Source organism: Physeter macrocephalus, chromosome 1 (assembly GCF_002837175.3).
Source record: "Physeter macrocephalus isolate SW-GA chromosome 1, ASM283717v5, whole genome shotgun sequence".
Lineage (NCBI taxonomy): Eukaryota > Metazoa > Chordata > Mammalia > Artiodactyla > Physeteridae > Physeter > Physeter macrocephalus.
This window is the reverse complement of record NC_041214.2, coordinates 93039725-93053467: the sequence shown is the minus strand read 5'-3', so window position 1 is coordinate 93053467 and position 13743 is coordinate 93039725. Positions and strand designations below refer to the sequence as shown.

The window sequence follows — 13743 nt, the reverse complement described above, 5'->3', positions numbered from 1 at the left end:
ATCTGTTGGATAAATGGCTTTGTGCATTTTTTTAAAAATTCTTAGTAGGTATGGCCACGTTGCTCTCCAAAAGAGTTTCAGCACTGTATGAGTGCCTACTTTCTATAGTCTTACCTACCCTGTGCTATCAATTACTTTCTTTTTTTTTTTTCAAACAGAGCTAAAGGGGAAAAAACGAGAATGAGTACAATACCAGTCCTCCAGCACCAGCAATGAAACCAACAGCAAGGCATGCTGGTATAGGAATAGAAACTTTTTTGGATGAATACATGAAACAGTTAAAAGGGGTTACCTTTGAGGACTCTGAGCAAAAGGTTTTATTTTTCACTTTACATATTTCCATATTTAGAAGTTTGCAACTTCTAATTGTGTATTTGTAATATGATTTTATTTTAATGTCAACAGGTATTATCTGGATGGAGGAACTAAGGTCCATTTCTGTCATCTTTTTTTAAAATTCAGAAAATAATAAAGAACATCTAAAAAATAACCATCTGGCATTTGTGATTTAATCCACTGTTTTGAAGTAGATTCATATGGCACTAGCTGTATTAAACTCCAGGAAATAACTATGTAAAGTAGAAGAGGTTCAGACTTGGGAAGGCTATAAATAATCTCATAAAGAAACACAAAGCTAAGATTTTTCACATACTAAAGTTCTATCATTGTACTATAGGAACAAAAAAGCAAACGGTAATTTAGTGAACTCTCTCTTACCTCCAGAATAGCTCTTATCATGCTCGAAGTTACTTCTCCTTCTTGTCTTTGCAAACAGCTGCGAACAGGTTTTAGAGATCCCTGAAGTAGAGCTATACCTTTTGATTTCTCAGAGTTTTTACAAACTAAGATACTCTCACCTATAATCAAAAAAAACTATACATTTGCAGCATCCCAACACATTTACATAAAATACCTGCTAAAGAGAATTTAAACTGGCTTACTTGTTTAAAAGGAGACAAGAGATGATAGTGGTTGTTATAGTCATATAATTATCACTAATGTTTTTATTTTCCAAATTTTGGATTGAAGGGGATCAGAATATGCCACACCAAAATATGCCACTTTAGCATAAGGATTATTTTGACCTGAAGCCAATTGGGAAGCAGCAAACATAGAAAGAGCTCTTTGCTTTCTCCTTATTTGCTTAGAAGCAGGACATAAATTTCTCTGTGACGGTGTTCCCCTTCCTGTCTCTCACAGCAGGAGGGCAATTCTTATCACTGGAGACAAAAAGTCAGTATTGAGATGAGTGTGCACAAACCTCACTAAAGAAACCATAACTTGCATTAATCTCCAGCATATATCTACCTTCCCACAATGTACCACCCCCTAGAAGCCCAAACCCCTTTTCCTTTGTCTTGTCACTTCTCTACAATTCATCACCCCTTGTTAAAAGGGTATATAACCCCCAGCATCTAACTGCTTCTTTAGATTTTTACTTTTCTATTAGGGACTTTGTGTATGTAAAAAATTAAATATTAACATCAAGTTAAATACGTATGGCTTTTTTCCTGTTAATCTGTAATTTGTCAGTTTCATTTGCAGGCACCAGGCATAGAACCTAAGTGGGTAGAGGAAAAGTTTTTTCCTTCCCTACAGGATTAACTATTGCTATTGAATAATTAAGTATATAATAGTAATAGATATTTTGAAAACTATAAAGGAAAATGCAGATGCAAATTATTACTGGTTATGAAACTGCATACCAGTCCCTGTGCCCCTGTCCTTTGAAGTAAAAAGCTCCCAGGCCTCCCCTCAGTCTCAAAAGGCTGGCTCAAGAGTTAATGATTAGGAAATGCGAAGGTGTAGAAACAAAGAATAGCTGTTGGGCCAGGAAACTGGTAACAATTTAGACTATAAACCAGCCACAAAGCAGAGTCACCGAATTCTCAGTTCCCTGAAAGATATAGATAAAAGGTCTAACACACGTTCCTAAGTTGTTCTATAGGAAGCAGACCCCCAGATGAAAACTGTTGACTGCAAGCATGTAGACCCCAGACCAGCTGAACCCAGAAAACTGGTGATGCTTGAAACTTCACCTTGATGCCAACCAATCCAAGAATTGTGAACAAGCTGCTCATGCACCCAGAAGCACCCTCCCTCACACTGCCTTTAAAAGACCTTTGCCTGCACCGAGATGTTAAGATCGTTTTTAAGGACGCTAGTCCACCATCTTCCCCTTCTCGGTTAGCTGGCTTTTTTGAATAAAGTCACTTTCCTTGACTCAACACCTTGTCACTTGACTTACTGGCCTATCATGTAGTGAGTAGCCAAACCTGAGTTCAATATCAGTTATACATGATGATAATCAAAAATAAAATCAAAAATATTAACAGATACCTAGAAATCACATTATAACACTCACTAATTTAAATGCTTTAGGCTACTGAAACAATCAAGTGAACAAAAATATGTGAAAGCACTTATTAATTAAATACATATACAGGACTTCCCTGCTGGCACAGTGGATAAGAATCCGCCTGCCAATGCAGGAGACACGGGTTCCATCCCTGGTCCAGGAAGATCCCACTTGCCACGGAGCAACTAAGCCTGTGCTCCACAACTACTGAACCTGTGCTCTAGAGTCTGCGTGCCACAACTACTGAGCCAACGTGCTGCAACTACTGAATCATTTCACTGTATATAATACAAAAGAAAATCTTGATTCTATATTACTAGGAAATCAATAGTTGATGATATGAAAATTTTAAGTTATACTCATATAAATATTAAGTAAATCCAAAAGGATGACATTAGTGTTTTGGATAACAAAGAAATACAGCACGGTAAGAAATGGATTGCCATTCAATTTCAGGTAGACTGACACTGTCCTTCAGCAACACTATTACAAAATTCAAACTCACTTACCTACTGTGTCTACTCCTTTCCTGCCAGCACGACCAACCATCTGCTTGTAAGTAAGAATATCTAGAGGTCGACCACTGAAAATAGGAGTCCGAATGATTACACGACGTGCAGGTAAATTCACCCCAGATGAAAGAGTAGAAGTTGCTGCCAAGACCCGAATCTGACCTTGACGGAAGGCTCCTTCAATGATATCCCTCTCCTCAAAAGTAAGACCTAAAAAAAAGAAATTACAATAGCATATATTTATTAACATATAATGAAAATATTGTATTTGATCACTTACAAATGGATCTGAGAATCTGTTACAAGCATGTAAAGATTTTTTTCAAGCTATTGTTATGACTGTAAACAAAGAAGTAATCACAGTCTACCAATTTAAGAGTATAATCTGCCAACCCTTGTACTGTATGCTGTACTTCTATCTCATCTTCTAGACCAGGGGTTGTCAAACTTTATCTGTAAATATTTTAGGTTTTGCAGGACAGATGGTCTCTGCTGCAACTACTCAACTCTACCATTGTCACATGAAAGCAGACGCAAAACAAATGGGCAAGACTGTGTTCCAATAAAACTTTATTTACAAAAACAGCTGGATTTGACCAGCAGACTGTAGTTTGCTGACCCCTGCTCTAGACAAGAACTCCTTGAAGGTAGAGACATGAGACATGCCTTATGACAGTATCTGCAGGGTCTATCCAACACCATGGTGAGACACATAAATAAATGTCTGAAGAATAAATACATGAGTAAATGAAAAACAGCATATAGAATACACACTTATGTGGCTTATTTTTAATTTTATTTTAAAAAAATCAAAAGGATTGGGGTTCTAGTTTGTAAATAAGTTGTGCGTCCACAGGTATTCATTTTATTAGTATGCATTATAAGTTATATACAATGAAAATATTCTTTTATGTGTTTGTGTGTGTGAGTATATATATATATTTTAAAAATTTATTTATATATAGCATGATAAAAATTTTAAATAAATTGAAAAGGTTAAGTTCCTAATCATAGAAACTATATATTCTTAATCATATCCTCAGCACGTATCATCATGGACAGATCATACCCTGAAAGAAGTTATTTAATTCAGTGACTGTCATAACCCTTGCAATTTTGACAACCTAGGTATTTGGTTTTTAAACACGTGTAGCCTTCTCAAAATATGAGAAATTCTAAAATTAATTTGATTTTGATATACTCGTGAGAATATTTCCAATACCCCTTAAGATAAAAGGAAACAGAGTGGCATAAAATTAGAATAGCAAGTACCACTCTAACCTAATTTTTAAGGAAACAAAGTATAGAAAGGTAATAATTTTAGAATTCACTTCCCCAATGGTACAAAAAAGCTTATATCTAGTATTTATATACCATACAGATAAGTAAACCTACATGTTTGTTTTATTCTTGTTTAACCTTAATCACACAATTTCTTAAAATGAAATCTAAGAGGATTAAGTGTGGTTAACAAGAAATCAAATGCAAATCAAATATAAAAATAAAAATGAAGAAATTATAAGGATTTTTGGAGGGGGCTTCTTAATAACATATTATAAATACGGATACCTGCATGATGAAACGCTACTCCCCATGGCACAGTTTTTTGTAACACAGAGTCCAGTCCTGAAGGCAAACGTTTTAACTGATCCATCACTTCTAGGAGGCCCTTTTGTTCCAGTATCACTGGTGGAAGTTCAGATGATCTTACCAATCCTGTCACAAAAAAATCATCAACACTGTCACCTCCCCTTGGACCTCTTTAACTGCTATCTGCCTGAGTCATGACAGAGGGCAATGGTTCTGAAACTACTACATATAATAATCACCTGGACATCTTTTAAAAATACTGATGCCTGGCATTCACCTCTGGACTTTGCGATGCGATGCAACCTGGACATAACAATTTTTAAATCTCCCCAGGCAATTCTAATGTGTACCAAACTTTAGGAAACACTATTTTAGGGTGAGATCAAGCCCACAGGAGGAGATCAAAAGAAACAGCTGAAGGAAGGAGAAAATTACAGATACTACCACTCAGAGCCTAAAAATCAAAATCCTTGCTCAAAGTGTGCCCCACCCCCCAAACCAGCAGTGTCAGAATCACATAGGAGCTTAGTTCTAAATGACAATTCTTCTAGCCTTTTTGGCACCAATGTAGTAATTAATCATACATTACCCTCTGGTTTTGCCTCTATGGGTAACTTCCCCCAGAAGACTTTCTTAGATCCAAGAACTATGTTTGCTTACAGAATTTCCTAGACTTTTGGATTTCTGAACTAGTAAACCTTCTCATAGAATGTATCTTATATTTTATATATTTTTAAGTCTTTTAGGTAAATTTTTCCTAAAATTTTGAGGATCCACAGAGGGTTGCCAAAGTTTTATTTCTCTAAGGACAATTTAAAATTTTTTAAAAATTACCATTGATTCCTTATTTCAAAAGAAAAGTTATTTTAACATAAAAAAAATTAGTAGGGATAATTTCAAAATTTAAACTTCATCTTTATGAAAAATGTGCTGCCTTGTCTTTACTTTTCTGGTGAAAAGTTCATCATAGCCCAGGCTCCAGTCTAAGCACTAGGATTTGGGAACCACTGCTATAAATCAAAATAACAGAGCCTCAAGCAAAGAAAATATTAATAATGTTTCTGGTTATTAAGGAATATAAGTTATCATGGTTCACATAAAAAATATAAGTTGGCATAATAAGAAAGTATCAATTAAGAGGGAACTAGAAGAGATATTATAACGTTGCATCAGAGTCTACCCAATATAACTTCAGGCAAAGTTTACTTATTGGAGCTAGGCTTGAGATATCCATCACCTGTCCTCAAGATGCCACTGTCATAACAAAGTCATAAAATATCATAGTATTCTGTAACTAGAACTGGTCTCTGTCTTCCCTACACTTATCTTTGACCCCAAGGGACCATAAGCTAGTACTGATCCTAGAATCAGTAAAAATATATACTAATGGTTATAGCAATATACTAGATCAATACTCAGCAATAAAAAAGAAACAAATTGATAAAAGTAACAATCTGGATGAATCTTAAAAATATTATGCTGAGTGAAAGAAGCCAGGCACAAAAGACACATACACACAATATGACTTCACTTACTATATGAAATTCTTAGAAAAGGCACAACTCACCTAGAGTGACAGAAAATATATGAGTGGTTCCCTGAAGCTGGGGATAGAGGAAGGAGATTGACAGCAAAAGAGAACATTTTAGAGTGACAAAAATATTCTACATGTTGATCACAGTGGGGGAGTTAAACAGGTGAACACATTTGTTAAAATTCATGAAGTTACACACTTCAAGTGGGTACATTTTATTCCACATAAATTCCACCTCAGTAAAGCCGATTTTAAAATATTGGGTTGGCCAAAAAGTTCATTTGGCTTTTTCCGTAAGATGTTATGAACAAACTTTTTGGCCTACCCAATACATGTGTATATACGTATATGTACATATACGTGTATGTGTGTGTGTGTGTGTGTGTGTGTGTGTGTGTGTGTGTATGATTCTTTTTAGAGTTATAGTTTGGAAATATAAAAAAGATGACTGCTTTCCCCCAAAAAATGTGTATATGTGAAGTTTTTTATACAATTTAGAGGCTTCGAGGTCAACCTCTCAAAGCCCATGGATCCTAGATGAAGAACCTCAGTATATACCTGTAGAAATCCAACATTCTAAAATTCTGAAGATTAGTCTGAATGTGTGTACACATTGTCTGTAAGGAGGATAAGGAGATGATTAGTCACAAAAGCATAGTTTTACAAAGGAGTATCCAGTAGGCAGGTGGTGGCAATGATGAAAGAGAGCCATGCTTTGCTAATATAATTATTAACATTACTTTCAAGCAAATGCCCTAAGTATGGAGGCTTTCACTGCCATCAGTAACTTACCCTCAGCTTGATGGTGTAGACTGTAAAACGCATGGGCAATGATATCTGCCAACTTCTCACACCTTTTCTTTGATGGACAGAAAAGTAATACTGAATGGTTATCACGAATGGTCTCATAACATAAACTAACAACATGGTCCTCATCTCCCTAAAAAAGAAAGAGAAGTTGCCACTGTAGTACTACTTTCAAAACATTTTCATATCATTTTAAAGTCATTCGTTTTGCTTCAAGGAAAAGGTTTTTCTACGCAAAGACATGATAAAAATCAGTTACACAAAGTCAGTAATAAAACAAAGAAAAAACAGAAAAAGAAGAAAATAAACTTCCTTATGATGCAAGGTGAGTAGGAAATATCTTATATTCATTCAACTAATATTGACTGACCTCCAACCCTGAGGTCATGGGGATATAATGGTGAGTAAAAGAAAGTCAAGGTACTATCTTTAAGGAGTTTAGGTCTCACTGGGGAAACATATTAAAGTACTAAACAAACAAATGTAAAATACAATCATAATAACATACTATGAAAGAGAGTTTTATGGTGTTTTGAAGCCTCATATTTGACATAAATTTGACAGAAAGATCTGAAAGAAAGGTTTCCCTGAGAAACTGATGATTTAGCTGAGACGTGAAGAATGGGAAGCATTATCTTAATGAAAGGTAACTGGGGGACAGGGAACACATCTCAAGCAGAACAAAGAGCATTTGTAAACACCCAGTGGTGGCCCAGGGAGTTCTCAAAACTGGAAGGTCAGTGTGTGTAACTGGATTAATTCATTAATCCATTCACTCATTAAGCAAATATTTACTATGTGCCATATATTGTTCTAGGCACTGGGGATGGAGAATAAAGCAGAAAAACAGCTCTGCCCTCAGAGTTCTACTACTCCAGTAAGAAAAGATAGATAAAAACAACAAGATAAGTAAAACACGTAGTGTGTTCAATTTTGAAAAGTGCAAAGGAGAAAAATAAAACAGGGAAAATAGGAGGAATGGGAGAACACAGAAATTTAAATAAGGTGGCCAAGGAAGGTCTGAGAAATTGACATTTGAGTAAAGGTCCAAAGGTGAAAGGGTAAACCCTACTGATGCCTGGAGGAGAAAGCATTCCAGATAAAGAGAATCTGAGGTGGGAGATTCTTGGCATATTATGGAATAGCAAAAAGGCTATGGAGGAAGTAAGAAGGAATATAGAAACTGAAGTCAGAGCACTAAGGGAGTGGGGCAGGTGATGCAGGGGCTTGTAGGCTACTTTAAAGATGTTGGCTTTCATTCTAAATGAAACAGGGAACCATCACAAGTTTTTGAGCAGAATGTGATATTCATTTTAAATAGGTCACTAGCTCTTGATTTAAGCACAGACTGAAGGGGACAAAGTAGGAAGCAAAGAGATCAATTATGAGGCTATATCAAAACTCCAGGTAAGAGTTGTAACATTTAAATGAGGTGGAGGCATAGGCATGATAATAGAAGAAGATTAACAAGAGAGTAGATGAATGTGTTTACTTATATATTTGAGGTAACCAAGGCACAGTCAGGTGAAATTTGGGGTACAGAGCGAAGCAACGAAATAAGATTCCATACCAGGCATGCAGACGCTACAAATGCATACCTATGAGGGTACTAAAACACATGAATTTAGTCCTATTCCTAGTTCTAAACGTACCCTTAACTTTTTAAGTACTCAGAGGCACTGCTCGGCCTAAAAACAGATCCCTCACAGCACAGATCATGAGTCAGTCCTTTAACCTCAGGACTGAAGAATCAGGCTTAGAAAAATACTGTGAACTAAACGTTTTAAAGTGTATTTAGGGGTGTGGGGAGGGGCTATTTCTCAGGCCCTTTCTAGGTGCTAGGCAATTTTTTTAATCAAATTCCATTCTTACAATACTAAAGACAAATATTATATCCCATTTTATAGATGAAGACACTACATTCAGAGAAATTATGTGATTCAACTAATATCATAGCCATATCAAGATCCCTATGAAGTATCAGAAGTAGGTCTTTCTGACTCCAAAAAATGATTTTTCCACTCTACTATATTATACCTATATCATTAAACAAAAGTCAATTTTCCACATTAGTGTTTAGTGTAAGCAAAGCCATAAGAAAATCTTTTTCCTAGGTAAAAAGAAAAATCTACACAATTTTATACTTACACTTATAGGAAATGATAATATTTAAATTTAAGACACAGATACATTTCCTCTCTCACCAACACCACCAATTCTTTAATATGAAACCAATTAGCTTAACATTAGGAATCCTTCTAATGCATATATAATGCATATTCAACTACTTTGCAACCCCCTACTTTACTTAACTCAAAAATTGTTAACTTGTGAGAAAATGCAATCAAACACAAAAGTACTGGTGGTAATTATATAAAAATAATGACTTACCTTTACTTGCAGCATGGGTTGAAATTCCCTCACAGGCTTCAATGAAGAGTCATAAATAGAATTTCCAATTTTTACTGATTCCAGCAGTGGTACAGGGCGAAAGTCAGTGTGGTAGAGTTCAGCATTCAACCAGGAAGCCACAAGCTCCAAATCTGGGAGAGTAGCACTCATGCCAACAATCTGCACGGCATTAGACAGAGGGCTGGCTAAATATGCCTGGCTGTGAAAAACAAATGAAAATGACGCTAAAAGACACACAGTACTAATTACAAATAGTGCTAACAGTATTCTTGGTCATGTCCTTTGGTATACACGTGCATAAATTTCTTCAGGGTACATACCTAGGAGTAAAATTGCTGGGTCTTATATTATCTTCAATTTTATTAGATAATGTTCAACTGTTTTCCAAAGAGACTGTACCAGAGTTACACCCCTGCAATCCATGTGTGTTTTTTCCCAGTTTTATTGAGATATAATTGACATGCAGCACTGTATAAGTTTAAGGTGTACAGCATAATGATTTGACTTACATCATGAAAAGATTATCACAATAAGTTTTGGGAACATCCATTATCTCATATAGATACAACATTAAAAAAACATAGGGCTTCCCTGGTGGCGCAGTGGTTGAGAGTCCGCCTGCCGATGCAGGGGATGCGGGTTCGTGCCCCGGTCCGGGAGGATCCCACGTGCCACGGAGTGGCTGGGCCCGTGAGCCATGGCTGCTGGGCCTGCGCGTCCGGAGCCTGTGCTCCGCAGCGGGAGAGGCCACAACAGTGAGAGACCCGCGTAACACCAAAAAAATAAAAAAATTTAAAAAATTAAAAAAAATAAAAAAGTTTTTTCCTTGTGATGAGAACTCTTAGGATTTACTCTCAATGACTTTTATATATAACATACAGCAGTGTTAATTATATTTATCATGTTGTCCATTACATCCCTAGTACTTAGTTATCTTATAACAGGAAGTTTGTTCCTCTGTCTACCTTCATTCAGCTCCTTCTCTCCCCAACTCTGCCTCTGGTAACCCACAAATCTGATCTCTTTTTCTACGAGTTTGTTCATTTTTGAAGTATAATTGCCCTACAACACTGGAAGTTCCTGTTACACAACACAGTGATTCAATATTTCTTTACATTTCAAAATGATCAGCATGATAAGTCTTGTTACAATATGTCATCATACAAAGCTATTAGTTATTAACTATATTCCTCACATTGTACACTTCATATCCATGACTCATTTATTTTGCAAATGAAGTTTATACTTCAATCTTCCTCACCTATTTCTTTCCTCCCCACAACCCCCATCCTTCTGGCAACCATCTGTTCTGTATTTTTAGATTCCACATGTAAGTGAAATCATGAAGTATTCGTCTTTCTCTGTCTCACTTATTTCACTTAGCATAATACCCTCTAAGTCCATCCATGTTGTTGCAAACAGCAGGATTTCCTTCTTTCTTATGGTTGAATAATATTCCATTGTATATAAATACACCATGTTTTCTTTATCCATTCATCTATTGATGGGCACTTGGTTGCTTCCATATCTTAGCTATTGTAAATAATGCTGCATTAAACCTAGGGGTGCATATATCTTTTTCAAATTAGTGGTTTTGTTTTACTTCAGATAAATACCCAGGGGTAGAACTGCTGGATCATATGGCAGTTCTACTTTTAATTTTTTGAGGAATCGCCATACTGTTTTCCATAGTGGCTGCAGCAATTTATATTCCTACCGAAAGTGCACAAGGGTTCTCTTTTCTCCACATCCTTGCCAACACTGTTATTTGCAGTCTTTTTTGATAACAGCCATTCTGACAGGTGTGAGGTGATATCTCATTGTGGTCTTGATTTGTATTTCACTGATGATTAATGATGTTGAGCATCTTTTCATATGCCTGTTGGCCATCTGTATGTTTTCTTTGGAAAAATGTCTATTCAGATCCTCTGCCCATTTCTTAATTGGATTTTTTTTGATGTTGAGTTATATGAATTCTTCATATATTTTAGATATTAACCCCTTACTGAATACATCATTTGCAAAGATCTTCTCCCATTCAGTATGCAGCCTTTTCATTTTGTTGAAAGTTTCCTTTGCTATGCAGAAACCTTTTAGTTTGATATAGTCCCATTTGTTTATTTTTACTTTTGTTTCCCTTGCCTGAGAAGACATATCCTAAAAATATTACTAAGAGCAACATCAAAGAGCATACTACCTATGCTTTCTTCTAGAAGTTTTATGGTTTCAGGTCTTGATTTAAATCTTTAATCCATTTTGAATTTATTTTTGTGCATGCTGTGAGACAGTAGTCCAGTTTTACCAACACCATTTATTGAAAAGGCTGTCTTTTCACCATTGTTGTATATTCTTGCCTCCTTTGTCATAGATTAATTGCCCATAAAAGTGTGGGCTCATTTCTGGGCTTTCTAATCTGTTCCATTGATTTATGTGTCTGGTTTTATGCCAGTACCATACTGTTTTGATTACTGTAGCTTTGCAGTATAATCTGAAGTCAGGGAGTGTGATGTCTCCAGCTTTGTTATTCTTTCTCCAGACTGTTTTGGCTATTCAGGGTCTTATGTGTTTCCATACAAATTTTAGAATTTTTCATTCTAGTTCTGTGAAAAATGCCATTGGTATTTTGGAAGGGATTGCACTGAATGTGTAACTTGCCTTGTGTAGTATGGTCATTTTAACAATATTTATTCTTCCAATCCATGAACACAGTATAGCTTTCCATCTGTTTGTGTTGTCTTCAATTTCTTTCATAAGTGTCTTATAGTTTTCTGAGTACAGGTCTTCTATCTCCTTAGGTAAGACTTATTCCTAGGATTTTTTTTTTAATTTTATATTGGAGTATAGTTGATTTACAATGTTGTTTTAGTTTCAGGTGTACAGCAAAGTGACTCAGTTATATATATACATTTATCTATTCTTTTTCAGATTCTTTTCCAGTATAGGTAATTACAGAGTATTGAGTAGAGTTCCCTGTGCTATACAGTACAACCTTGTTAGTTACCTATTTTATATATGGTAGTATGTATAGGTTAATCCCAATCTCCTAATTTATCACTTCCCCCCACATTTCCCCTATGGTAACCATAATTTTGATTTCAAGATCTGTGAGTCTGTTTCTGTTTTGTAAATAAGTTCATTTATATCATTTTTTATTAGATTCCACATATAAGTGATATCATATGATACCTGTCTTTCTGTGTCTGACTTACTTCACTCCTTATGACAATCTCTAGGTCCATCCATGTTGCTGCAAATGGCATTATTTTGTTCTTTTTTATGGCTGAGTAATATTCCATTGTATATATGTACCACATCTTCTTTATCCATTCCTCTGTTGATGGACATTTAGGTTGCTTCCATGTCCTGGCTACTGTAATTAGTGCTGCAGTGAACACTGGGGTGCATGTATCTTTTCAAATTATGGTTCTCTCCGGGTATATGGCTAGGAGTGGGATTGCTGGGTCATATGATAGTTCTATTTTTAGTTTTTTAAGGAACCTCCATACTGTTCACATAGAGGCTGTACCAATATACATTCCCACCAACAGTGTAGGAGGGTTCCCTTTCCTCCACACCCTCTCCAGCATTTATAGTTCGTAGACTTTTTAATGATGGCAATTCTGTGTGAAGTGATACATTATTGTAGTTTTGATTTGCATTTCTCTAATAATTAGCGATGTTGAGCGGCTTTTCATGTGTTTTTTTGCCATCTGTATTCTTCTTTGGAGAAATGTCTATTTAGATCTTCTGCTCATTTTTTATTGGGTTGTTAGTTTTTATGATATTGGGCTGCATGAGCTGTTTGTCTATTTTGGAGATTAAACCCATCTCGGTCACTTTGTTTGCAAATATTTTCTCCTATTCTATGAGTTGTCTTTTCATTTTGTTTATGGTTTCCTTTGCTATGCAAAAGCTTTTAAGTTTAATTAGGTCCCACTTGTTAATTTTTGTTTTCATTTTAATTACTCTGGGAGGTGGATCCAAAAAGATCTTGCTGCAATTTATGTCAAAAAGTGTTCTGCCTATGTTTTCCCCTAGGAATTCTATAGCATCTGGTCTTACGTTTAGGTCTTTAATCCATTTTGCGTTTATTTTTGTGTATGGTGTTACGGAGTATTCTAATTTCATTCTTTTACAGGTAACTGTCCAGTTTTCTCAGAGCCACTTATTAAAGAAACAGTCTTTTCTCCATTGTATACTCTTGCTGCCTTTGTCATAGATTAATTGACTATAGGTGCATGGGTTTATTTCTGGGCTCTCTATACTGTTCCATTGATCTGTAAGTCTGTCTTTGTGCCAGTACCATACTGTTTTGATTACAGTATGGTACTGGAACAAAGCTTTATAGTATACTCTGAAGTCAGGGAGCCTGATTCCTCCAGCTCCATTTTTCTTTCTCAAGATTGCTTTGGCTATTTGGGGTCTTTTGTGTTTCCATACAAATTTTAAGATTTTTTTGCTCTAGGTCTGCAAAAAATGCCATTGGTAATTTGATAGGGATTGCATTGATCTCCTACCTCCTTAATTAG

At 35.8% G+C, this 13743-nt stretch overlaps 1 protein-coding gene across 3 annotated transcripts in view; it reads right to left on the bottom strand.

Annotated features, from left to right (window-relative positions):
* POLQ (DNA polymerase theta) overlaps window positions 1–13743 on the bottom strand; it is a 112357-nt gene that overhangs the window by 83822 nt on the left and 14792 nt on the right. For all 3 annotated transcript variants that reach the window (XM_007106950.1, XM_024120216.1, XM_007106951.4), the window contains exons 6-10: window positions 9194–9413; window positions 6788–6935; window positions 4441–4587; window positions 2869–3081; window positions 718–857 (exon numbers count right to left, since the gene is read on the bottom strand). In XM_007106950.1, coding sequence (XP_007107012.1) covers window positions 718–857; window positions 2869–3081; window positions 4441–4587; window positions 6788–6935; window positions 9194–9413 — 868 coding nt within the window. The remainder of the gene's footprint in view (window positions 1–717; window positions 858–2868; window positions 3082–4440; window positions 4588–6787; window positions 6936–9193; window positions 9414–13743) is intronic.